The sequence below is a fragment of the Hermetia illucens genome, chromosome 4 (assembly GCF_905115235.1).
Source record: "Hermetia illucens chromosome 4, iHerIll2.2.curated.20191125, whole genome shotgun sequence".
Taxonomy (NCBI): domain Eukaryota; kingdom Metazoa; phylum Arthropoda; class Insecta; order Diptera; family Stratiomyidae; genus Hermetia; species Hermetia illucens.
Window position 1 is genome coordinate 78,972,967 of NC_051852.1, and position 26,928 is coordinate 78,999,894.

Below are 26,928 nucleotides of genomic sequence, written 5' to 3' on the forward strand. Positions count from 1 at the left end.
CCGTAATGGAATCGTCACCGTTTTTTACTGCCTAACCTCTCCACTGCTACTTCCGTAATTTAAGGGGGTAACTGGCTTTAGGAGGTCTCAAACAGACGTTTACTCTCAATTTTTTTTTTTTTTTGGTGAAGAAAAATTAATTGAGCTCAGCAATTTTTTCTATGCATTTTACTATATACCACATGGGCTGAAAAATTCGTAGGTTAACATAGAAAAAAATTTTGTTTTGATAAAATTTGATTTTATCCTCAAAATGTTCCAAATGTTCCAATACCGCTATGTAATAATAACTGTTGATGAATCTTCCCTTCTCAAGAAATGAGATGAATATTATACCATGCGCACCCCAAACAAGTCGGGAAACCGGAAGCTGGACGCTTCAGGTATGAAAGGTGTATTTCTTTTATAAAGACATTTGAGTGTGAATTTGTCCCATTAGTACGGAACACGTTATATACGCATATATTATGTGAGAATATCCACTTTATGGTGACATTGATATTCAAAATCTAGAATTTGCAAAAAAGTGACAACCTTGACCTATTATTACTTTGTTAGTAATAGTGCGATTTGCACCAGGTAAGATTCAGCTCTATATTATAGCCTACATTGTTGCAAAATTTCGTGGTACTAGGGTGAACTTAAAGGGGGTTCTGCAGCCAATTACTGAAAATTATAATAATATACTATCATTAACTTTATTTGAAGGGGTATCGGTATGGAAGGTATTTCGGAGCCTAGGCACCATATAGTGGCAGCCTCTTGATTTTTTTCAGATTTTTCGGTTGGACAGCCTGAGAATGACCCCATTAAATAAATGATCAATTGCAACCTCCCAAACTCCCCGCCTTTCCAACAAATGTCTAACTAAGAAAGTGGTAACCGAGGCCTTTCATTTGATACCCCACACGACTATATTTGGTGAAAAAAAAATGTACACCCCACTTTTGCATCTATGGGGACCTCCCCTTGGTGTTTTTTATAAAGGAAAAGCTTCAAACACTGCTTGGGACCATCCACTCGTTGTTTTTGGTCGATTTTTAGCTCACGCGGCACCCACCTTGAACAAAATTTTCACATACCTAGGCATCCATGCGCGATATGTCCAACACATTTCCTCAGCTGAACTTTTTTAATATTTTCATCAGTAGCAACCTCTTTGAGGTGTCCGCAGCATGCAGCGTCCTCGATGCTCTGTTTCCGTCGTTTAAAGTATTAAGTTAGCAAACTACTTCCCAATGGATGATTTTCCTGGTAGAAAGTCCAAAATATGTTTATCATGTCAAGCCTTGGCTTGAACAGTATTTTGCTTCGTCAAAAAGTAATACCTTATTAACATTAAAATCAGACATCCGAAAACGAGCTTCAAAGTTTTCGGCAAGAAAAATTATAATTTTTTGAATGCTCTCAGTAATTATCCGCTAGTCAGTTATTCCTTATCCATGTGATAGTTGAGCTTTGCCTACCTAGTTGAACACGCGTTACCTTTTCAAGTAAAGAATTCCGGCTTGACACTGCTGCAGCCTAGCGATTCGATTGCACCGTAACTATCTAATACTCATCTACATTTGGCTTTATATCTAGGGAAATATCGAGTATTAGACTCTGTACCTGTATACATTCTCAAATATTAGGTTGTTGCAAATAAAATGTCGGATTTTTCAATGAAGTGAAGTTAGTTATGATTTAATGTTTAAAACTGCCGCAAGGTGACCCTGGTGGTATGGGATAATTGAGTATAAATAGTCGTTCGTTCGATCAAGGAGTCATTTCAGTTTCAATCGTCATTGAAGTTCCAAGTAAAACTCAAAGAAAAAAGCATGGAAGGGAGTCAAAAACGTCTACTTTTTCTATATGAATTTAAACTTGGTCACAACGCAGCGGAGGCAACCAGAAACACTTGCAGAGCATTTGGAGCTGACGCAGCAAACGAACGAACGACACAGCGGTGGTTCGAAAAATTCCGATCAGGCGACATGACCCTCCAAAGTGAACCTCGTGGACACCCAGGACCATCGATCGACAACGACGAGTTGCGTTTGATAGTGGAATCTGATCCCCGATCATCGATTCGTGACATTGCAGAGAAAATAGGCGTACACTATTCGACAGTATCTCGGCACTTACAACAGCTTGGAAAGGTGAAGAAGCTTGATAAGTGGGTTCCGCATGAACTCAACGAGCAAAACATGGCGCTGCGAATGGAAATATCCAGTTCTCTACTCAACCGCAACAGGAACAATCCCTTTTTGCGCAGAATAGTGACATGCGATGAAAAGTGGATATTGTATGACAACCGTCGCAGATCAGCGCAATGGCTAGATGCCGATCAGCCTCCACAACACATGCCAAAACCGAGCCTTCACCCGAAGAAGGTAATGGTAACTGTTTGGTGGTCTGCATCTGGAATTATTCATTATTCGTTTTTGGAGCGTGGTGAAACAATTAATGCAGAGAAATATTGTGCCCAACTTGATGAAATGCACGAGAAATTACGTGTTCAGCGGCCTAGATTGGTCAACAGAGATGGGGTGATACTGCTCCATGATAACGCCCGACCTCATGTTTCCAGAATGACGGTCCAAAAATTAAATGAATTACGATATGAGACTCTTCCTCATCCACCATATTCACCCGACCTCTCGCCAACCGACTACCACTTTTCTAAGCATTTGGATCACTTTTTGGCGGGGAAACAATTCAGCAATGAAGTAGCTGCCAAAAGTGCCTTTGAAGAATTTCTTAGCTCTAGAAACCCAGACTTTTACGAAACTGGAATAAATGCCCTTGTATCTCGTTGGGAGAAGTGCATTGAAGCTGCTGGTTCTTATTTTGACTAATAAAATTAATTTTCATAAAAGTTATAGTTTTTTGAAATTTTACTCAAATATCAGACATTTCATTTGCAACAACCTAATATATTGGCAAACGATTGCCTGGAGAAAAATTGTATTTTCGACTTTTTAAAGCAAGCCACCCCTTGATCGACGTTTGGGGAAGTATCTTTCCCGTAAGCCAATCAGGTTCTTCGTTTGTTACTCTCTCCCGTCAGAATTTTCCGATGGCATTACGCAAACATGAAGTGATGAACGTTTGAAGCTTCTGAGTAGCAGTGGCGGCCATTTTCCATGTACTAATTCAATATAGCAGTAGAGGGAGAACATTGGCAGGGAAGAGTCTCAACTCGATTTGGGTGTTAGGATATTTGCATTTCCAGATTTTGAACAAAACACCGAACACGGAATTAGTGCTTTTAATGGGTCTTATGTCGTTGTCAGCAGAAACAAGGCTTAACAGATATAAGAATAGATATTCTCGATATTCTGCCCATTAATAGAGGCAGATGCAAATAGGAAGAGTACATTGATCAGTCAGACCAATAACCTTGGTTTTGTTGATGTTTATCTTTGGTTCGACTCTGCTTTCTTCTCGAAATCCAGACCCATTTGCCAAGTTCAATGTCTCAATTAGACAGAGTGCACGAGGGGGGAGAGAGCAAGTGGGTGTCATACATACCCTACATGTTCTTCGGCCTGAGAAGACAAAGTTTGTTATCATTGACAAGATGCATCCCCGGAGAGCTTGTGTTGTGAAGTTAAAATATCGTCAAGATTTTGCCTGGAGACAGCCCTTTACATTTTGTATCATATGTAGTCCTGACAACTATTAGCTTGTCTGTAAAGCTCATTTACATAGAGTATTCTAGATTCAAGTCCCATCTAATCTGTCTTCAAATCGATGAAAAGTAAGTCGAAAAGTGATCTAAATTCCCTGAAAGGTGGCGATATGGTCGATACAAGAGGATCCAGAGAGAAAACAAACCTGTTCTCTGTTGATCAGGAAGTGCCCCCTTTTTCGTAACCTGAACGATCAACCCCTTTTTCCTGTTACTGGAAAAGATCGCTGAGTACCATCATAGTCGGCGGCCCTGCTAGTTTGGAGAACGTTGATGGCAAAGATAATTTCACTTCTGTTGGAAGTGAGTATCAGCATGTCATGATGAGTTGCCATATTATCAACGAGAGATTGAATTTAACTGAATGTTACACTATTCAGAACCTTAGTGAAGTGTTTCTTCGTCCTCTTTAACTGCTCCTTATGATAATGAGGAATTTAGCGCTGTTGTCCTTCACGGGATCAGCGCGAGGTTTATGACACCTGCGAGCTCTTTCATGATTTAGGATGTGATGGTGCAGTCGTTATTTTTCTCTCTCTCTAACGCAATGGTGGAATTCGTTTTGTCACTGCGTACGAGACGCTGTGCTTCCCGAATTTCTCTACGGGAGGATATCTAGCGCGACGCATTTTTCCTCGTTGGAACCTATTGACAGTGGCCTCATCTCTTTACGTTCACCGATTCGTTTCCACGCTTCCGTAGTCAGCCTGGTTTTGCAATATTCTTTTGAAATAAACTTATTTTTGATGCCTCCTCATGTTCATAGATATTTTCGAGTAATCCACTCGTTTGGAATTTAAGTCAACCACTAGTAAGCAGTAAGTCAAAAAAGTTGTACAGCTTGATAAGCGCATTGTCCGTGTGTAAGTTTTAGTTTCCTCACAATCTGCTGTCAACAAATGCGAAACTATAATTCCAAGAGGACACGTTGCTACTGGTAGAATAAGGGAATAAAGGTTCATATGGTGAAATGCCTGAACCGGAAGACCTCGATAGGTCCTGGACGGATCAAGCGTCAACGGATTGCTTGAGGCAGCTAAAAGTGAAAAAGGTCTGCCAGTATAAAGGTGAGAGATGGGATTGGTGGTCAAAAGATAATTGTGCAGTGGTAACATTGATTGTGAAGAATGCCTTCAACACGGCAAATAGTCATTTGGTCCACTCATGATGGAGTCTTCTGTCTGTGGCTACCAGAAGGAATATTGATGTAGTTGATATGGCATACCACATCGACGAGTGAATGAAGCAATCTGGCGAATCTATGGTTTACTTGAAACTGCTGGAATAGTACTTGCGGCACACAAAACGAAAGTCATTCTAATAATAAGCCGAAAAGACTTGAAGTATATCAAAATACAAAATACAAGCAGCAAGGAGGCAGTCAAATATTTAAAAGTGAAAGATCTGCCGCGGTCGTTTGGAATATGTGCACTGAGGGTAATTAACGGCGTTCGCGCGGTATTTCAGGGGTGAAGTCCCCCATACATACAAATATAGTTATGTGATACTAAATGAAAGGTCCCGATTAGCACTTTACGAACCCGGTCTTAGTTTTGACATTTGTTGGAAAGATGTGCTGGGGGTCAAAAGTGATCATTTCTTTAACGTACCCATTCTCTGAAACTATCCAACAGAAAAATCTGAAAAAAATTGACTGCCTGCCACTATATGGTGCCTAGGCTACTAAATACCCTCCATACCGATATCGATTCAAATAAAGTTAATAATAGTATATTAATATAATTTTTAGTAATTTTCTGTAAAACTCCCTTAAATTCATTCTAGTACCACGAAATTGCAACAATGTAGGGTATAACACATAGCACGATCCTACCATCCTGGTGGAAATCGCACTATTGCTAACAAATTTATAACAGGTCAAAGTAGCACGTAATATATGCACATATGAGACACATGCACACTCAAATGTATTTATAAAAGAAATACAAAAAACCTTTTATACCGGAAGCGTCCAGTTTCCGGTTTCCCGACTTGTTTGCTTTCGTATTCAGAATTTTCTGCCGGGCAGTAAAGAGATTAGATTACCATCGAAAAATTTAAGTTTGAAGAAATGCGTATGTAGATATTTTATTTCCTTTAGTGCATCTACATTGTGCGTGTGCATTTGCTGATTTTCATTTTCTCCTTTTCATTCCAATAACTGCAAGTTCTACCGTGACGAATACTCTCATATTATTGCGAGCGGATTATCCCTATCATTCCAGGGGGTAAATTCAATTATTTTTACATGTAAAGTCACTGTAAATATACATATGCAAAATTCGACAAATGAAGGCTAACCATTTTGTTCCCTTACTCAGTTTCTGCCCCAGAAATGGAACTCGAAATTTACCACATCATCCCTTAGTTTCAATATACTCAATTATGTACAGAACTTCGAACGCACAACCCTTGATTATGCTTCCCAACGATTTTTTTTCTTTGAAAATTTGTCCGAACCCAATGGACTCCAGAGTCGACACTCCATTGCTAGCGTAGAATTGTGACGCAATGCTGCTCTTTGCAAAGACCATCTAAGTTGTTTCTCAAATTATTTATGCATAGACTACCTAAGCCCTAACGGCATTGGGTTCATGATTACGGCATTACAACTTGCACAACTTTAAGCGGAATAAATGGAGATTGACCCTTACCAAGTGGTCGCTGATACTTTCGTACCTACTTCACAAAACCGAATACTTGACTTTACAAAAGTCAAACGAGCTAAAAAAGAAACTTTTGGTTTTGATATTACACTCATCCTTTTCCACCATTCCCAAGAAAAACTTTCTACTGCATATGCTTTAGGAAAATAACAAGTTTCCTTCTTGTGAATATTTGAATCTCAATTATCGCTTGAGTTCGAGACAAGATTGTGTCCTTGGAATAAAAATGAGAACAAGGATAACTAGAATGTCCTAGCGCAGTTACGAATTAATAATAATTTGGAATTCAAGGACAGGATCGTCGCGAGAACAATTGAAACACAATACTACCTGATAATTTCATCTTAAGCAAGAATCATGAGATGACTTTCAGATAGAACTGTAACAGAAATTGGAAAAAGGAGAAGAAAGGAAATTTTGCAAGATCCTGGTGACTTTAGTAATTCTTACTTGAAATTCTCGAAATAGACAGTCATATCATGGATTTGTTGTACTGTTTTTCAGTAGAGCTTTAGACGCATCTGAAGCTCAGAGTGAGTTATTCAATTATTCGAACAATCTGCAACTAATCAGGATTCTAGGCTTGGTCCTGGAACCAAATCATTATCTACTACATTTCGTGAAAAACACAATCCCCGGGCAACGACGTACTAATATTTAGAAACTCTACTCTATTCCTAATGCAATTGCCACTGTGTTTCGCCCAGGACATTCATTCCTAATGAAGATGAGCAGACAGGCAACCAGGTCGTTTCCCTTATTCCCTACAAGAAAGCATGAAAAAGTTCCGAAGAGGGAAAATCGTGTTCTAGATACCGAGCAAACGTGGCTCATTCAGTCGTCACGTTTCAGTTTTAGCTTCCTGATTTCGGTATTTAGTTTGGATTAAGACCACGACAAAATGAATTTTTAATTCCTTCCAAGAGGTTTCATTTCATGGGATTGGATAAAGAGACATTGCGATGGTGCACCAGCAATGATATTATCGTTTCTTTCTGGGACTGAGTTTACTGTTCGGGTTCTCCACAATATCCTTGTTGAAATTTTTATTCATGCACATACATGGAATTCACGGGTAAAGGTCGGCAGCATCATCGTGTCCTTTTTATGTCCTTCAGAAATGCAGATTGTTTTATTCAGGAGCGTTTGGTTGCAAGCTTCTTCTTTCTATTGTGAATGTATGTATGTGCGTGCAAGTGCTCATTTCTTATAAATTTTTGCTTTGTTCTTATCCTTTTCGCCTTGTTTTATTTCCAGGACTGCCGGTCGACTTTCCGAGAATATTTATACTTTCACAGCAGAGTCAAGTGACGACAAAGCGAAATTCCGGTGTGAAGCGAGCAACATTATGTCCCAGACGCCGTTGAAAGCGGAGGTGGAATTGAGTGTGTTGTGTAAGTAGAAGCTGTTTTTCCTAAATTGTTATTTGCTGAACAAGGAGCTGATGTGACTTTTGTGGCGCATTTAGTGAGAATTGACGAGAACAGCTGAGTGCAGTTACTTTAGATTATGGAAATTTAAGAGAGAAATAGAACCAGGACTATGGTATCTAAGGGTCATTTTCAGGAAGAATAATTATGCAGTCTTCCTTCATCGCCCTTCTTCTGGAAATCATCGACAACTGTCGCTCCTAGCGCAAAGTCTAGTTTAGTTTACCTTTTTTGAACGATTTTCTTCGAATATATAGAATGTTCTACTCGAATGTGTATATAGGTTTTGAGATTCTACTACTCCAATTCCAATTTCACATTATGTTCTGATCAAGTTTTTCGGAATCCATTTCATTTTTGATGCTGGTATTAACTAGGTTCCTTTTCTCATAGCTATGAATCCTGGAAGATAAACGACTCTCAAATACCAAAGTTTAAGATCTACAAGAAAATCGACAGATGTAGATTTGAGTTGACACCAGCGCTTTACTGGACTAGGATGGCACCACTACTTGGTCTTCGAACCCGTAAGATGCTGCTTCGACGCAGATCAGGGTCTTCTGTCACATTTGTCAAGTTAGCAAGATTTCTTCATGGAAAATTGAAAATGACTATGGCAGCTCAGAAAGTAAATTCGTGGCGATTCATCGAACAAATATGGAAGCGCAGAAAAGGCTGGTTTGGTGATAAACGCCTCTTAGTTGGGAAGCTGAAGCAAACCAATCAGTGAAGTCCTCGCCAAAAAACAGATTTTCAAGGGATATTAATGAAGATTGATAAAAGTATTATAATAATTGACACGAGATAAGCTCACCGAGTAACAAGAACTGTAAATGATGGTTTACAGTCGGGAACAATAGTAAAACATTCATGTCTTACTCCACATCTGATCTGGTCCATAACAAAGATCTTTACGATCAATTTGACTCCCCCGGTTGCCGAGAGAGGTCTATATCGACTTGTGAAAAGCTCACTAAAACACACACAGGATACTTTGCTTAACGTTCGACAAGCCGCAACAGATAGGTGGGTGTAGAGTAAGTTGTTCTGCATTTGGTCCGGGCCAACATCAAGTAGATGTGGACTTAGATCCTGGATCCTAAACAATAGGTGGGTGTATGTCTAGCAGATTCAAACCAGAAAATTTGCTCATCCTCCGCTTTGGGAAGTCTTATCGAGCGATTGCACTAGTCAGTGCCGCTTAATCAGAGAAAGCAATGAAAAGGATGAAATCGAGGAAAGCAACCGTATGAGATGCCAGCTGAGCTTCAGAAAGTCAAGAAATGGACCCAATACTGTGAGTCAGTGAATTTTTCAATCGGGTTATTGAGGAGGGTAAACTTCATCCGACAGGAAAGAGAGCACGTTCGTTCTCATACGGAAAAGAAAGGTAGGCCACCAGAATGATGAAATTACCGCCTGATCCGGCTATTGTACTATACCATGAAGATCTTTGAATCCATTTTTGATAACATTATTCACCTCATCGTTCAGAAAACTGAGACCCTAGTGAGAGAGAAGTTAAGTTGTTCTGCTGCGAAGTGAACAATAAAGATTGAAGTATGGCAAGTCTATCGAAACTACTTCGTGCCTTATAACAGAGCTAATGTCGAGCAACTTGTCCAAAAGTGGAACGATCGAGTAAAACAGAATTTCTGACGAGAAACCCCAATAAAAAAGACGCTACCTTTGTCAGCGGCATTGGTTTAAATATTTCGGACCAAAGCTGGCAGCCATTATGAAATTGCCTCACCCATCAGCGCAACTTGGATAAAGTGGTTTCAATAACTGGTGTGCTTTTTGATCAACGCATCAACGAACGTCTAAAATCCAAAATGTATCACAGTATCCACGATCGCGACGCGGTTGCCCAAATCGTGAAGAAATTGCGAGAGTGGCGTCTTCGATGGTATGGGCATGTAATTTGCGCTGACGAGAACTCAGAGCTTGAGTTGGGCACTGGGAAAAGCGCTTGCTTTCATATGAACATTCAAGGGGTTAATTAAATGCAAAAGTGGAAGTTATACATAGGAAAAAAGTCAAAGCTGAGCGTCCTTCTTTGAAGAGCTAAATAATCTAACCTTATAGAAAATGAAACCAATCTCTATGTGGATCTTGTGTATGATCCGGATGTGGTACTATATTACAGTCTATTGGCTTATTGCATGACTTACCAAAGTTCGCTTAGGTCAATATTCCATTTATATTCACAATCCAATTGGATCAGGGCCTTAGAGCACGTAACGGTTCAATACAGCATTACAGTACCCTTAGGAGGCAATGTAGTTAGCATTGCGCTCGCCCGAGATTATTACTCTGATGTGACTCACTCACTCATTCAGCTGAGTCGACTGGTATTCAATATCAAATCACGATACAAACTCCACTGCCACCTATGAGATTTGAACCGCGAACTTCCGTGCGACAGATTTGTGCTCTAACTACTCAGCTATTCGGACACGGATCAGCAAATATTCGACTAGGTGCATCTAGCCAAGCCTTTTCTTAGGGTTGGTTATTCTCCAGCAAATATATCCGCTGTGCGCAAATACTTCTGCAGGACAGTGACCGGGTATTGAACCTACTAGTCTCCTCCTTTCAATTTTATAATTTCGAGGATTTCTACGAATGCCACCATGAAGGACGCTGTTTTCCCCTGAAAAACTTGTTGCTTAGTAGTTTTTTGCTATGCAGAACAGTAGATTAATTTTAACGGGGAGCTCTGGCCTTACAAATGCTAGTTTGGATCCTTTCCTTTAACTTTATCCACTGTTTCATCAACACCTTTATATTCTACTATCAACTCGCCTGTTCCCGTATTGAATAGGTTTTACATATATCTGTGTATGACAGTATATAGCTTCTCAAATGACTATCTTCTCGGGAATACGGATACATTTTTATAATTAAGACTGTGGAATCCCCAAAAGCTATGGTAAAATAGAATCACTGCTCTGTTCTAGAGTGACTTTTATGATTTCGTCAATAACTGTAGCGGATGCCTATCTGCAGTGTGGATACTGCAAACCTCGTCTCTGCCTCTTTTCAAAGGTGCAAGGGTAAAAGTGCAAAACCTCTAGGGAAGGGTGTTGGTGAGTTTTTTTTTATGGAACTCATAATGCAAACGGAGGCGAGCTTTTGTAGCATATCTCTATTTCAATTTATGGTCCCGACAAGGAAATTAGTTTTTGGTGGAGTTTGTCGTTAAATTTACTCGATCCACTAAGCGAAGAGCTTTCTGGACACGCTTTGAGAGAATTTTTGAAAATTTCCTCATTATAAGTAGATCGATATTACGCTCTGTTTACTAGTTTTTTTACTGCAATGACTTACAATAGCCTTGATAGAATTCTCCACTGTCTAGATGCTCCCGTCAAATAAGTGCACTTTTAAGTAATTTGCCTTCCCTCAGCGACTATAATAGCCTACACAGAGTGCTGCCTACCTCTGGCAGCTGGTATTACAGATTCAAAAGAGATCCATTGGGACCTTGCTAAATGCGATTGAAACCCTCGCGGAGATGTCCCACAAGATTTCTTCGTTTAGCTATATGCTGGTTAAGATGTAGAAAATAGGATACCAGCCTATCCCTTATGTATTCTTCAACCAACTTCTTCAAAATTTTTACAAAGAGAGCCGTAAGTGTTATTGGCTTATAAGTTTTGACGTTCATTTGGTCTTGCCCTGATTTTGATAGGAACTGCTCTGTGGTCTGTTGTCATGTGCAGTTCGATGAGTAAAATCCTTCGATGTAGGCGAGCAGAATAAATTCTGCTTAGACCAAATTGTTTACACGGTTTAAATGAGTTTACCGACCATTTGATTTTACTGAATGTTACGGCTGAGTTCACCGGCGCAAAGGAAATTGGACATCGCAAAAGTTAAAACATAATAAAGCACTAAGTATGGGAACTGTTCCAGCTAGACAAAATATCGCGATTTAGAAATAAATTGCAATTATAAAAAGCAAGCCTTCCGGGTTACACAAACAAGACTAACATTGTTTTCTCCGTGCGTTCAATATTAAAATCGCATAATATATGTAGAAAAACCATGGTTCATATTTACGTTATGAAAATGAAGGCTTGACCCTTATTTGGGCATGGGTAAAATTGCTTGACACCTTTTATTGCTATAAAAGGTGTCAAGCAATTTTACCCATGCCCAAATAAGGGTCAAGTCCTAACAATAATATTGCGAGCGGTACACATTGGGGATGAATATCGTACATGAGTAACATCCAGTTGCCTAGTTGGGCGATTAATAAGCCGAGGAATCTTTGCTCTGATTCTTCAGATATTGGTAGCGCTTGGCAGAAAAGAATAAACAAGCCGAAATACTGGAAGCTCGGTGTTGAACGGTTTTGTGTATTTCATATGTAGTAACATTTGAGTGTATATTTGCCCCATTTGCCCCTAACTTTATATAATGTTTATTCAGTTTAGTGTGCTCCTGACATTCAGTCTTAGATTGCAGTAAATTTGCACAAAAGCGATAAGTTTGACCTATTGTAGCTTTGTACTAACAAATAATTTTACCAAACTTGGTAGTACCTGTTGATTCTAGGATAAAGTTAACGGGGTCTTCAGTCAATCTCCAAGATTTTTCGGTTGAGTAGTTTGTAAGGATAAGTGCGGGAAAAAACTTGTCGCTTTATAATCTCCGCACTACCCGCCTTTCCAAAAAATGTCATGGCTTTGGAAACTACCACTCGAGTCCTTTCATTTGATACACGCCGCCATGACTATATAGAACTTTGGCACTTCTGAATTGTGAAATCCAAACTCACTCCGCTTCTGGGAATGAAATCCATGCCGTGAAACCCCTGGTTATTATGGATTAGAACCAATGAAAATATGATATAATTAGTTAGCATGAATTTCCATTTCCCTAAATTTGACACGCCTTTACAGAAGGAATTTCAACGCAATGAAAGCCTGAGGTGGAAAGTCGTTCAGTAGATGCATTTTGCAACCAATTATATTCAAGCAACAAAATTCTATGTTTACATACATACGTTTCAGTCTAACTCCCGATTGGCCGCAAGCAAATTATATAACCGCCATAAATAAAAATTCAAGAATCGAAATCCCACAGCGGCAGACATGGCAACTTCTAGCCATTTTGTTTTATTAACACATCAAATCGACTTTACCAACTTCGTAGCTTCTGTTTGCCAAAATTTCACCGCCCCCAAAATATCTTTCATCCCATCTTATCAACATCTGCAACCCGAATTCTCGTTAATTACATTCAACATTTCCAAATCCGGGGATAATCCTGGCATTCACATAGCGACAACGTCGAATGAACGAATGAATGAAGGAGGAATCACAACATCAACTTCTTGCGAGAGTCTATAATGATAACTTTTGAAATTTTCGGTGCTTCAGCGAAGTCAAATATTCTCCATTATTCCCGAGATGGTACCCATGTTCTGTTCCCTCGGTACAGTCGTTCAATTTCTTTCATATCTCTTGTCAACTAGGAATTCGTAATGCGAACGTATTGCTTTACAAAATCCAATTAAGTCCTAGTTAGACAGGTAAGAATCCTTGCTCAAAATAGGAATGTAAATTTGTTGCTTTTCCTCGGAGCTGTTGACGGCATCCCTACTACGCTTCTCGAGATTCAGAGGGAAAAGCGGGAGGCATCCCACACTACGAACCAATCAAATATTCATCCACGAAAGCAGGAAGGCGAGATTCCGGGTGAAGTGTCGAGGGAGAGCGACGAATGACTCTAATATATTCGATTTTTCTCCTTTGTATGTTGGGATAGACCGAGACTAAGATTGAAGAGCCTCACGCCCTACACCCGCAGTTAGACCTTCTCTGCCACTGTTTTCTCTGCTAGTGTTCGCATAAGATTGTGAAGGACGCGAGAATGTAATTGAATGACAACACGCATCACTTTCGTAATTTAATGCCGCCATTACCATATAGCGTGTCGAGTCAGGGCCTTTGTTGTATCTGTACCTACTTCGAGTCCTTATTTCCACTCGATATAAGGATCATCCTCCCTTATATATGTACGAAGCAGCGGATTCTGCGGCCGTTGCTATCAAGTTCGAATCTTGAAGTGAGCTAGACCGCACTACATTCCCCGCTCCAACTCCATTTTGAGCGCACTTTTCCCCCAATGGTCGTGTGACGTAGTGACAGGTTTAAAGTGAAATTCATGCCACATAAAAAATTTATTACCATCCGTTTATGTCATTTCATCTTTTTATTTATTTATGGAGAAGAAAAACCTTCAAGATAATCGGGAAAAGTAGACAGGCGACACATCCGAGGAAGTTCACAGTGTCTGACCCTGCCGACCCTTGGGAGATGACTGCACAAGGACTGGTGAAGAAGTAACGGCATGAAACAGCTTCCATGAAATTATATCCACATAAGACGTCATCCTAACTTGTTTACTCAACCTTCTGTTCTCACATATTCCATGTTTCGCGTGTTTTTTCCCTTCCATTTTCGTCTACTTTTTTTTAAGAAAATTAATTTTTCTCTTTTTTCATTATTTTTCTCGTTACAGTTGCTCCGACACATGTCTCCATATCAGGACCATCGGAGGCCCGAGTGGGGGATCCAGTGCCTCTTACGTGCACAACAGCACCATCAAATCCACCAGCTGAAATTAAATGGATGGTTGGAGGTCGACAAATAAGAAATGCTACGTCAAGGACTGTGCCAAGTCCGGAAGGTATGTTTCGTATGCGTGCATGTTATGTGCGCGTAAATTTGAGCTAGAATTATGATAGATAGGCAGTGAAATTTAAGTCTTACAATAAACAAGTCATTCACAACTGAAGTGGCTACAAGCGGAGAAAGGCGAAAGTTTTTCCTTAGTGCATCGTGGAAGTACTTGAAATGTGCGAAATTACAAGACTATACTATTTATTCTTCGGCAAAAATTAATATGCTTACGGCATACAGCAAATGCTGCATATTTATATTTCAGACTGAAGAACCAAGCGTAGGCAATATTCTCAAACAGACCTTAAAACAATTTCCGTTCCATTTCTCATTTTCTTCAACTTAAAACATCCCGCGCTCTTTATTTCTCTCGAAATATATGTACATCCTAAATTACCCCACACTGAAGATTTCAATTTGATTGAAAATTGACTCTGATTTTATGAGGCACATCGCACCAATTATATATAACGAACATCTGCATGGCAGATATTATGGTGGGGAGACTACTCAAAGGTGACTTTGCAAACCATGAGGACAGAACTTAAATCTACAATTCCACTTTCCCTGAAGCCAGTTGGTTTGATATGGTTGGAGGCAAAGTGAGATTCCTGACATTTCTGTCTGGGACGCTATAACGTGTTTTCCCTACCATCGGTAATACTAACTTCAAATTTACGACGCCATTGTCGACATGGGTAAATATTGATCATTTATCAATGTGACTGATAAATCTATTTGTGCTCACACATCTTGTGTTTGCGTCGAAATCTCTAAACGCTGCCTGGCGTCCTGGCCCATATCATCGCTCCATCTGAAGCAGGGTCTACCACTTTTTTTTCTCTACCATAGATTATAGGCTTTTCGGGCTGGATGCACAAATCTGGCTTTTAATAAATAGTCATACTTATTTCCTGATTCTTAGAATATTTGAGAGTGTTCGGTTTTCTGGCCAAATACAACACCAACAGCGTCCAATTCCTTTTTGCGCAGAGAACGTGGCTGGAGAGTTTCCTAAATGGTTTTCATCCGTTTATTTATCCCCATTCCGCTCCGAAGTACTCGAGGAGGACGATCAGACCCGAGTCTGCAAGGGACTCATCTAAAGTGGCTTCGGCCACGAAGCCTCACCGGAGGTTATTTGGTACCATGGGAACCGGGACGGCCCTCTGAGAACATATGCTCCTGGAAAATTCCTGGAGGATGTGTTCTTGGCCTGGTTATTTGCGGTTGGCTCCCTAGTTGGAGTTTCATGGTGGTTGTGGTTATGCCTACATCGCGGGCAGAGCTCCTCGGAGCTCAAGCGTGGAGTTGCGCTGTACAACTCGGCAGAGGTGTTAGATAGGCCTCGCATCCACTGGTATGAATGCTGAGCCTGCACTCAGTATAAACCAGGACCGCTGTGCTTGCATGGCGAAATTCGTTATGGAAAGGACTCAATTGGACTCTCATAAAAACAACAAAAAATTAAATGGCTCGATCTCACGCGCTCAGGCAATGCGATCATAAAGTGGGGAACATCCGTATCCGATGGCTCCTACAAATCAATCCTCTCCCACCACATTTTGCCTGTAGCTTTAACCCCTTCCCTCCATTCTTTGCTTTCGTAGTCGATGACAAAAGTATTATCTAATTTAAAAGTAATTGAGGTCTTCCATTTGATAACCCCGCTGTCTCACGGAGAAAAATTTTGCGAACCAATTTTGTATACATTGGAAGACCAATTGAAGTTAAAACGAAATCACGCTTTCACCGCTTGTGTGATTAATATGCTTCTTTGTAAGCTTGAGCGCTCTCTAGGTCTTCTCGAAAAGTCTACATTCCTCCTATCTTATTCTGCGTCATGTGTTTCTCGGGCGATCCAACTTTCGGCCACCTTGGTGTATTGAGTTCCATTGTATAGTTAACGATGGGGGTATCACCTTTTCCTACAGTGCGGTTTAGTCACTGCCACCTCCATTTTTTAATCACGTATCTGTCGGTACCTGGCCCGTACGACGATGAAATTCTTCGCTCGAAATTATGTCGCGCTTGAATACGCCGATGACGCGGCAGAAACAGAAGGCATCGAAGCTTTCAAGTCCAGCTCCTATATAGGCAGAGGGATTTATAAAATTTTAAAAACGACTAATATGATGATTAAAATTCCGCCGGAGCGTAATCTAGATCACATTAGATGCCAAGGTTCATTGAAGTCCCTTCGTTCTCCGTCCAGTACATGCCTCTTTAACCGATGCGATCCCCGCCGCAACCTGAAAAATCAACGAAGGGAATATCACACCCGAGCTAAAACTAGGAAAAAAATATCGGCTCGTAGAGCCATAAAACTCGGGGCCCAAGTGCCCCGATCGAGAGGGTAGATCCGCTACGACCCATATCCTGAATTGATGCCTCTCCTAGCTTATATATTCGTAAGGCCCACTCCACTTTTATGACCTGAAGATGTCAGCACGGAAATACAGAAACCCGTTCCTCAGATGACCATCGAAGAGCTTGCTATCACCTGCAAATCCTTTTGTCATCCAGTATTCAGAGGTGAGATCAGGGTATCGAGTTCCTCTACCCTTGTGACAAAAAAAAGCGGACGGAATACGCAAGCGACGATAAACGGAAAAGGAGGGAAACGCCCACGGTGGAGTTTACCTTACGTCCTGAATTGAATTAGCTGTAGAAAAATTGGTTCGTTTAACGTCCCCAAATATAGTTGGTCGCAACATTGGGAATTGTTGAATAAAGCCAATGAATGCAGAAAGTTTGAGGAAATACTCCTTTTTTTGATGCTAAATGCAGTGAAAGATTTGGGAATAATTTCAGAGAAAGGAAGATTCCAGGATCCTAGCCAGTAGAAGCTTGCTTGTTCTATAAATCTAGATCGAGCTTCACGAAAATTAAAAAGTTGGTCCAGTTTTCCATAATAACAGCAGTGGTCTGTAAATTGTGATCACTTCAGTATGAAAGCTTTAGACGTGTCATTTTTCGCCAAAAGCCACAGTTTTAGGCGAGTTTTTTTAGTGTTTTAACAACAGTTTATCTAGGTAACTATCGCAATTTGAGTTTTCTGAGTTGCTACAATTTTCAATTTTTTGATAGTTTAACTTTTTTCTTCTCCTTTCCAGGTGGATGGATAACGTCATCGAATTACACGGCCATAGTTGAACCTAATAAGCGGTCACTCGTTGTAATTTGCCACGGACTTAACATGCAACTGACGGAGAATGTTGTGTCAACACACACCGTGAACGTATTGTGTAAGTATACTATATATATTCCGGACTTTTTGAAGACCAGACAAAATTTACAATTTGAGATCTTGAAATCTTATGTGGATAGTCATCATATAATTGCCATGCATAGTACCTTTTGAAAAATCAGTAGTTTTTTTCCATGTCTCATATCGTGCATCTTCAGGTCCTTCTAGCGTCTTCAATCTACTATCCTCATTTGATTGTTAATTACTCTCTCCCCGCATTTGCTTTTTTTATTCAGATTATGCTTGAAATTAAATCATCCTTTAATAACCCAAATCCATTTCTACAGTTCCACAGAATCATTATTTATTCTGCAACCATTGTCCCTCACTTGACTTTTATTCACTACTTTTTCCAAAACATGATAATTATTGCAACATCCACACAAATGAGGCTTAAAAACGGACACTCTGCTTTAATTATACGCTTCAGAAAATATAATAGCTTGCGTTTTTGCATACGTGCTGGATAAGCACCGAAGGACAGGGGTGGCCTTATCGCCTCTGTTTGTTGTTTCGCCACCTTCGCTGTTGGCCTCCTCCTCGAGTGCAATTGATAGCCATTCATTTGTTTGTTCACAACAAATTTTCGATTAATTTAATTGCATTGGAGCGAACTAATAGGAAAAAGAGAGCCACAATGCACGAATAAATGCAACAACGAAACCACCAAAAACAAGGAAGAGAGCATGATGGGAACAGGGAGCAGGTGGCGAGGGAGGGGCGACCCGTTGGTGTTATAGAGGTAAATGAAATTTTAATCGATTTCCATTTCGCGCGTTAGTTTATGCGGATACCTGTCGAGAGTCCAGAACAACTAGTGGCAGACCAGTAATGGGGGGTATTGACATGTCTGACTATTTTTATAAGCGCTGTCTATTTTTCAAGTCAAACTCATTTGTATTGGCAGATTGTCGAAGGAATCGCGTTTCTAATCCAATTTTTCAGATTGGATTTATTGAATAGAATGTTAATTCTTGTTCTTCTCGTGGAAAATCCTGGAGTGCAAACTCCGAAGAAGGTTCATGTGTAAGTCGGTCCGATGGACGTTCTTCTGGAAAGTTAATTGAAAATGCACTTGGTTATTTAGTGGGATCATTTACTCCCAAGGCAGATTCCCGTATATGCGATAAGGAAGTTTAAAAGGATATTCATTTTTATTTCCTTCAGCGGCCCCATTTAATTAGGAATATTCGATAAAAATCAGATCAGAAATTATAATTAGCATTAGATTCCGCATGAAAAAATAGAAATGATCTGTATCACGATGGAGTTTAATTTGTGCTTTTGAAGGAGAGCCTCCTATTGCATGCGTACCTCAACCTGACACTTGTCCCACAGAAAATTTACTAGCTCCACAGGATTGATAATGGAAAGACTGCCTTTTATGTATTTCATTACGCAACGGTTGTCCAACAATGTCTACTCTTGAGATGTGTTCAAAATTAAATTTACCAAAGAATTTCTTTGTCCTTAACGGTCATATCTGAAAGTTAACCTACCTCTTCGTTATAATAGGAATTTTGTCTGAATAATGAAACAATTACTATCCCTATTCTGGGTATTCGCTTATACTAAGTGTACGCACACATTTGCGTAGATCCCTCTTGCTCTTTGGAAAAGGTGAAACCCTACAAGAGACAAATTCCTTCCATGCATTCATTTCGCCTCCACATTTCATCTGCCATAGGTAAAAGATAGGGGCATGATCCAGGGGCCATACAAAAAGGGATTCCATGTAATAAATGTTCGGAATATTCAAGGACGAAATCTATTCGTGAGCAAAACAAAAGGATGAGGCTTGTAGGCATATTTTGCCTGCAAAAAAAATAGATCAGACGTTTTCCATCCCTGAGCAATTTCATTACAATTACTGTCTACATTAGACTCTATTACGTTCAGTATTTATTTTTATTTCCTGCTTTATATGTTTCATTGCTTTCTATAATTTCCGTTAGTTATTAAGCGGAAAATAAAAAAATACAATTTCTCAAAATCCATATTCCTCTGCTGTTCCTCTTTCTCTTCCTGATTCGATTTTCACTTGTTTTGCCAAGCGTTTTCGCCCACTCCATAGTGCTCCCTGCATATGAAGAGGAGGCTTATTTTATGGCAGCTATTGTAGGGATTTCGCTTTTTTCAACGAATGGATTTATGGGAAGGTAAAAGGACCTTATACTGTGATTTCGTTTCAAATATGGGCGGCGAAACAAAAAATGAGACGTAAAAAGAAATAAAATAACATGAGAGATAAAAAACAGAGATTTAGCATTATTTGAGGAGAATGAAAACAATTTTATGGTTTTTTATTTCTGCGTAATGATTTTCGGTGAGAGTGGAAGGAAGAATTCAGAAAAATGGGTATTATTTCAGATAGACAGGATAGGTAAATTTTTCGAAGGGCAATTTCAGGATATTTGTATTTTCTTTAATGAAACGTTTTCTTAGTGCGCATAATGCCAAGATGTTTGCTCGCAAATTGGACTATCTCGTAAGTTTCTTTCGAGGATAATTGACTTACCTTGCATTCTTATAAAGTAGTAGTCGTACGGGTTCAATATCGGTACCTGCCCGGTAGGAATAATCACATGATCCTCTTCGGGCACCGCCGCGAATGGCACAGCGGTGCTTACTTATACTCGGTGCAGGTTGAGCATTCCTTCTAGTAGAACACCGAGAGAGTACCCACAAGGATTTCTGGCCACGATATGGGCGTAACCATGAAATTTCCACCAGGGGTCGAAACACAAACAACGTGGCAACGAGAACATCCCCCAGGAATTATTTTGAGGTATAAGCTATCCTAAGAGTTAATACTGGTAAAATTTTCACCAAACTTTCCAGTATGATACCTCCCATTGAAATCTATCTTACTGTTAAATTTTACAGATATAGGCTAAACTTAATGGGGGTTTACAGTCATTTTTTTTAAATATAATTGTATACTATTATTAACTTTATTTGAGCAGACATCTTAGCGAAGAGTATTTTGAGGCCCTACATACCATGTGCAAAGGGCACCGTAATTACTTTCAGACAATTCGGTTGAGCAGTTTCAAGATAATGGGTCCTTAAAGTAATTGACCTTTTTCAGACCCCAGCAGTCCTCACCTTTAGAACCATCGTCAAAACTAATATTTGCCTCGAAAAGCACTAATCGAGAACTTTTGTTTGATACACCAGATACCTATATTCGGTAAACAAAAATTGTTTCACCACTCTTTTATATATATGCGGACCACCCTCCCTCGGAAATTTCGACGTGCAACAATGCAATTTGCCGTATGTGTGGTTTAACAATTCCCACCTTTCGACCAAGTTTCGTATCAATCGGTTCAGGCATTTATGAGAATAGTGTGTGTGACAGAAATTCAGGCAGATATTGAATTGATTTTAATAAGGTTCTGTTTTCAACAATACATAAATTTCAGTCCTCATACAATTCAAGCTTCAACATTGTCACCATGATGGCCACCATTTGCAGTACCGCCCATTTGGGCTCTTTCTTTTGTATTTTCGAGAACATTTCGGGATATTTCTGTGGTTACGGCGCCGATTTCCTCTTGAATCTTATCCTTGAGAAAGTCGAGTGTTTGAGAACTATTAGTATAAACCTTTGCATGTAAAGCCCGCTAGCCGCGTTCGAATGAAAAATGATTTGCTTAAACAGCCGGACATGTTTATTTAGACTGTAAGCGAAGATTTTATGGGCATATTACAACATAAGCATTATCGCCATGTTGATTGCGAAGTACTAAAATGCCATTCGCGCTGTTGTTAACACTATCGGATGTCAGTGCTCAGGTATACTGTGGTATTACATCCATTGGTACGACTCTAAGCCCTCAAATCCATCCTTGTTTGTAATTAGGGCATTGAGATTGGTTTTAACTAAAATTCGTTTCTTTATATTGGACCCTTTTTGGTAATTAATTCTCTTTGAATGAGGGCGGGGAGCTAAGTTGCATCCCACTTCTTTGAAAAACTGCAATCTAGCAAATCTACAGACCGCCAGCCTCCACCTATTTGTTTTCGTAAAAAACACGTTAATTTAAAGTCCCTAGATTTGCAGACTTCCCATCTTTCGCTAAAAAGTCCTGCCCTTTTGAACCACTTCAGTGTTAAAAGTTCAAAGAACGCTCTTTTCTTAGCGAAATTTTATTGAATGAAAGGCTACGTGTATCATTGTGCAATCCGCCACACACGTAACCCCGAACGTATACTCAAGACTTTTGTCGGCGCATCCAGGATGTCAAGGAGAAAGTAGGGAAACCCGTGAACGAACGACTGAGCGAGCGGCGAATGATTAAACGAACCAAGCCACAACCAGTAATAACCCCCCTCCTCTCTTCCCTTTCTATGAAGCATTTCTGCATGCGACCAGAACTAATTTTGTATGTGTATTACAACGCCAAATGAAAGTCTTAGGATGTGAAGGATAATAGCGACTGGAGCGGTTTGTCTTCCTCCTATTTTCAATTTGAAAAGAAAGACGGGGTACGCGCGACATGTTTTCATGTAGATTTTGAATAAAGAATGTTCTTAGCGTGGCAGGAAGCATGATGGCGGTGGTTCCACATTGGCTTGATGAATTAGATGGCTTATGTTGATGGCAGCTTTCTCGAAAGTGGAAGCAAATAGGAGTCTTAAAACTCACTAACAAGATAGACATGAAAATTATGTAGAGTCACAGTGGGATTGGATTATTGTTGGAATTGCTGCAGAACCAATTGGTGTACACAATTCGCAGAAGCTCTCTTAGCTGTAAACCATCTCGTTTCATGTAAGCGAATCGAAAAGCAAGTCTCACACTTTTGGTGGAACTTCTTCCTCTTTTTGCTAATCCTAACACGTTTACCTTCGCCTCAGAACGTTTCAAGCGAAATTCAAATACCAATTTTCCTGTTCGGTGGTGATCCCTTCAATTAAAGCTTATTTCCTCATTCAAGGTCGTCGCCTTTCACCCCGGCTCTGGTCTGATCCTATTGCAAAAGACGAAGGAGCAAGCACTTCATCATTCTGACCTTCGAACGCCCGACCGACGAGAAATAAGAAGAAGGGACAGCCTTTTATAACCAATCAAAACGAATTACACACACGTAGAGTTCAGGGATGGAGCGGAATCCCTCGCATGCCATCCCCACCGTTTCAGATTCCCTAATTCAATCGATAATATAAATACGTGTATGCTACGTTTTTTGCAAACATGTTCTTCTGTCATGTTTTCCTATGTCTTCAATTTCTATTACCGCACTTATAAACCTCCCAAGTGTTTTCATAGAATTTCGCTTAATTTGATCGTTGGCATTGGATGACGAGGACACCGGGAATGCCTACCACGGCGAGGATATCCGCCGAGCTTCCCACACGCACTCGCATCTATTTTTGAAGGATATTCGAGTGGCTGTGTATCCAGCAAAAACATGAAAAAGATATATGTGCACGTCTTGGAAGGTTCTCTTCTGGGATCTTGCTTTGCCGCTTTTGTTTACAGTTCTGCTTTTCTGAAGCGGAAGTCAGGGTTGCCATGCGGCAAGGTCATCAAGTTCAGTTCCGGATCTTAAACCGCCATTTGGCTTTGATTGTCAAGTATTCGCCATAAATAATTTGCATTGAGAATTTCATACGCACCGCAAATTTCTAACAACTACCCTTTTTGCAACTGAAAATGTTTGCTGAACCCTTTGCCAAATCATTTCTTCAAAAGTCTTTATTTTCTTCCAGAGGCAAAGGCAATCCGCCAACCCTCCACACCATACTTAGAGCATTTCCTTTCAACTTTTTCCTTATTTTGACATTCTCAAAGGAAAAATCTCTCGATTTTGGGTTTTCACTTTCCCCACAAAAATGAAGAGCATCTATAAGACGCTCTGATGCTCAAGAGGACTTATCCATTGCTCCACATATATAAATATTGGGAAAATTGAATTCGAAACCAATTACCAAGCCTCCACGTTGTTTCCTTTTCGTATATTCAAAGAGCCCTCAGCGCTCGCTGAAAGTGATGGCTATGTCTTTTCTATACCATGCACAGGCCCGTTTCAGCTAGCTGTTTCCGGCCTACATCAATAGGGGGAAGGAAGCCAAGCAATGTTTGTATTGAATGCAAAGCCGAAAAGAAAACTTGGGAAATATTTCGAAAAATTTCTCGGGAACGAAGGAGTAAATATTGAATCAACAATGGTTACTATACCAACTGCGAAGAAATCATGTTTTTATCGCGGCAAGAGGTTTGTATGATCTAAACATCCTAAATTTTGCAGCGCCTGGAAGCTTTCTCCCAGAGAAGTTCTAAATAAAATGATGTCAATGATGCCTTTGTCGTAATTAACTCAACTTTTGGGCGGTTATAGAGAATGTAACGTTCGAATCAAATCAAAAACCTATCTAGGTGGTTGCAATATACATACAATGTACAATGTACAACGTACATACATATACAGAGAATATCTAAGCCACAATTCCCATCATAGTTTGTGTTTTGTAATAACGTTTTACTAATCTGGTACACTCCGTGAGAGAAGTGCCAAAAAAAGAAGAAATTTAGATTCAAAAGCGTAGTTCCTACAATCTCCTTTTCAATGAGAGCGCTTGAAGTATTACCCAGCAAACTAGATCCTAGATATAGAATTTCTGATAAAATTTCGAAACCAGTGCTGGCTAATTACAGTAAAATATATGTTCTTATACAGGACCTCATTACTTATGTATATCTCAGCCTTGGCATATCCTAGAGCTTGTAAGTTATTTTAATTTCTTTTATCAACCTCCTCATAGTATCGCTGTGCATTACGTTGATTTATTTATGTCAAGCGATAACTACAAAGATTACCTTAGGTTAAGTTAAGTTGCGAGCTTCAAGCCCTTACCGCTTTTATTAGGTCCATTGTACTGCACCCTTCAATACCCTATTCACTGACCTCCTGCCTGCAGCGATGACATTTCGAATCCAAGAACGTGTTTCAGACTTAGAGAGTGCTCAGATCCTTCCGCGGTATTTTCGTCCAACGTCTGAAAAAACCGGGCAGCTGTATATGAAATCTGGGGCCTTCTCCTCTTTCTCCCCACATTGGCTACATATAACCCAGCTTACCATTCTAATTTTTGTTTGAGATTGTGCCCGCATGGCTCAGTGGTGAGAGCGCTAGGTTATCGTACGGAGTGCAATGTTAATCATATTGCCTCCTACAGGGTACTGTAATTCTATAGCGTAGCGTTACCGTCTTGAATGAAGTACTCTCTAACATACTTCAAGGCCCAGATCCGATTGGATTGTCGCGTGAGCGATTAATATTATTATCTCCGAGCTTTCACAATCTTGAAGATGTCGAATTTTATCTAATACTAGCACTAAGTGCCAAACAATTAAGCTCGAACGATCCTACCTATTTAAAAATAAATATGAATACTGGCGATGGTCGAGAACCTTCCGTAACCTCGACGCTGTATCTAGAATGATGTTGTTCTGCATGTGTTAAACCAGATCATGTGAGAGTCTCAGAAGGCGTAAGGGATTTGGGTACAATAACTATAGCTGACAATATTATAGGAACTACAACCACTCTCTCGAGATGCCAAATTTCCTGGATTCATCGAGCCCGTGGCTCATAGTTTACTTGCTTCTTTACGTACTTCCATTACATTTGCTATTATGGAAGATAGCAACATCAATAATATACGCAGAGCGACCCATCTTGTCAACTAACAGCACGTCAGACATTTCGGGTAGTATATGGGGATCAGTTAGAACTTGCCATGATGTAAACAGAACTATCGAGTACTGCCTGCGGCTCATAGTGTAAACCGGACATATTCCTGTGATAAGCCCATGCTTGTATAAAAAGTTCTGGTGGATCACAGTCCGGCTCACAAACAGCCGGATGCAACGGACTTGGCTGTTCTTTGCTGTAAAAATAAGCGCGTAGCGAGTCGAGATGGTAGTGATGTTGTACCGCCACGTCAACCATGCCCCTGTCTCCGATGTGATCCGATTCGTCCGCGGCAATTTTGGGGATGCATAAGGGATAGCGAATACATTCAATAGGCTTATTTTATTTTTCCCCGAGAGCATTTTGAACAGCAAAACATCCTTCATATCAACAACTCGAACATGGGTTTCTTGCAGAATTCCCAGGTACTTGTAGAAGTTTGCGTCGTACATAGCTTGGATGTGGAACTCATCAATGCTATGTCCGGCTTGTGCCTCGTGGTGGCTTTTGTGGATAGTTTGAATATGACACTTGGCTAATCCACCCGACGGCTTAACACGACTTTACACGTCTATTGCTCGCAACATACTTCCGAGGTGATCATTAATATCCGCATTTATCGCTTGATGCCATCTAAATACACATTGCAAAACCATGCTCTTGATTATCATTCAAGTCTAAAGGCAACTCAATGAATCCCATTGGAAGATGCTCCAAGTTGCTACAGACCATCAGATGACTGCATTGACAGGGTCATTCTAGCTTAAGAAGTATGCTTACTTTACTGTTTCTAGGGTTTCCATTTTCTCCTATTAGAGCACCGGGAGCTTTCACAAAAATTATTGCTTCACCGGCAGAAATTCGGTTGCGTAAACTTGTCAAACTTCACCGTTCAAAGTAGACTTAGACCCTTCAAAGAGAGACTTAGATAGATAGTGACTGGTCTGGCGCTAAATGTTGTCTCTGGTTCTATCATTGTGGAGCTGGAGCTTTGGCGGACTAGTGGATCAGCCTCGTTCATTCAAACAAATTTCAACTTGAACTTTTGGTAGATTCATTCAAATTGGCTTCATATGGAATTGATATTTTATGCTGTTAACAAGGCTTGGCTATCTGAACAGATTCGAACTGTGCGACCACCTTTTTCGCGTAGACATTAGACTGTTACCTACAATTGAGCGGATATCTCCGGTTTCACGACGAACCCGTTAGTGAAGATTATTAAGTCTATAAATTTAAAAAGTCCATGGTAATTAGTCTTCCATTTTTTTGATGATCAGCAAACATCAAAGCCACAGATCACTAGACGTGATAGCCACCTGACGTTTGCCTAGGGTTCAGCGTTGTCGTGTCGTACCTATCGCAGTGCTTCAGCACTAAAACAATCAGTAGCGGCTTTTTAGAACACCGTTTACGGCTCACAGGACCGCCATAAGGTATTACATCACCGGGCGGAATTAGCACACTTTAAATTGAACTCCTCCCTTCTATACGCGGCGTCC

At 40.2% G+C, this 26,928-nt stretch overlaps 1 protein-coding gene across 4 annotated transcripts in view; it reads left to right on the forward strand.

The window, feature by feature from the left end:
• Positions 1-26,928, forward strand: part of LOC119654306 (nephrin) — a 356,601-nt gene that overhangs the window by 197,709 nt on the left and 131,964 nt on the right. For all 4 annotated transcript variants that reach the window (XM_038059625.1, XM_038059621.1, XM_038059622.1 and 1 more), the window contains exons 7-9: positions 7,600-7,736; positions 14,310-14,477; positions 17,587-17,718. In XM_038059625.1, coding sequence (XP_037915553.1) covers positions 7,600-7,736; positions 14,310-14,477; positions 17,587-17,718 — 437 coding nt within the window. The remainder of the gene's footprint in view (positions 1-7,599; positions 7,737-14,309; positions 14,478-17,586; positions 17,719-26,928) is intronic.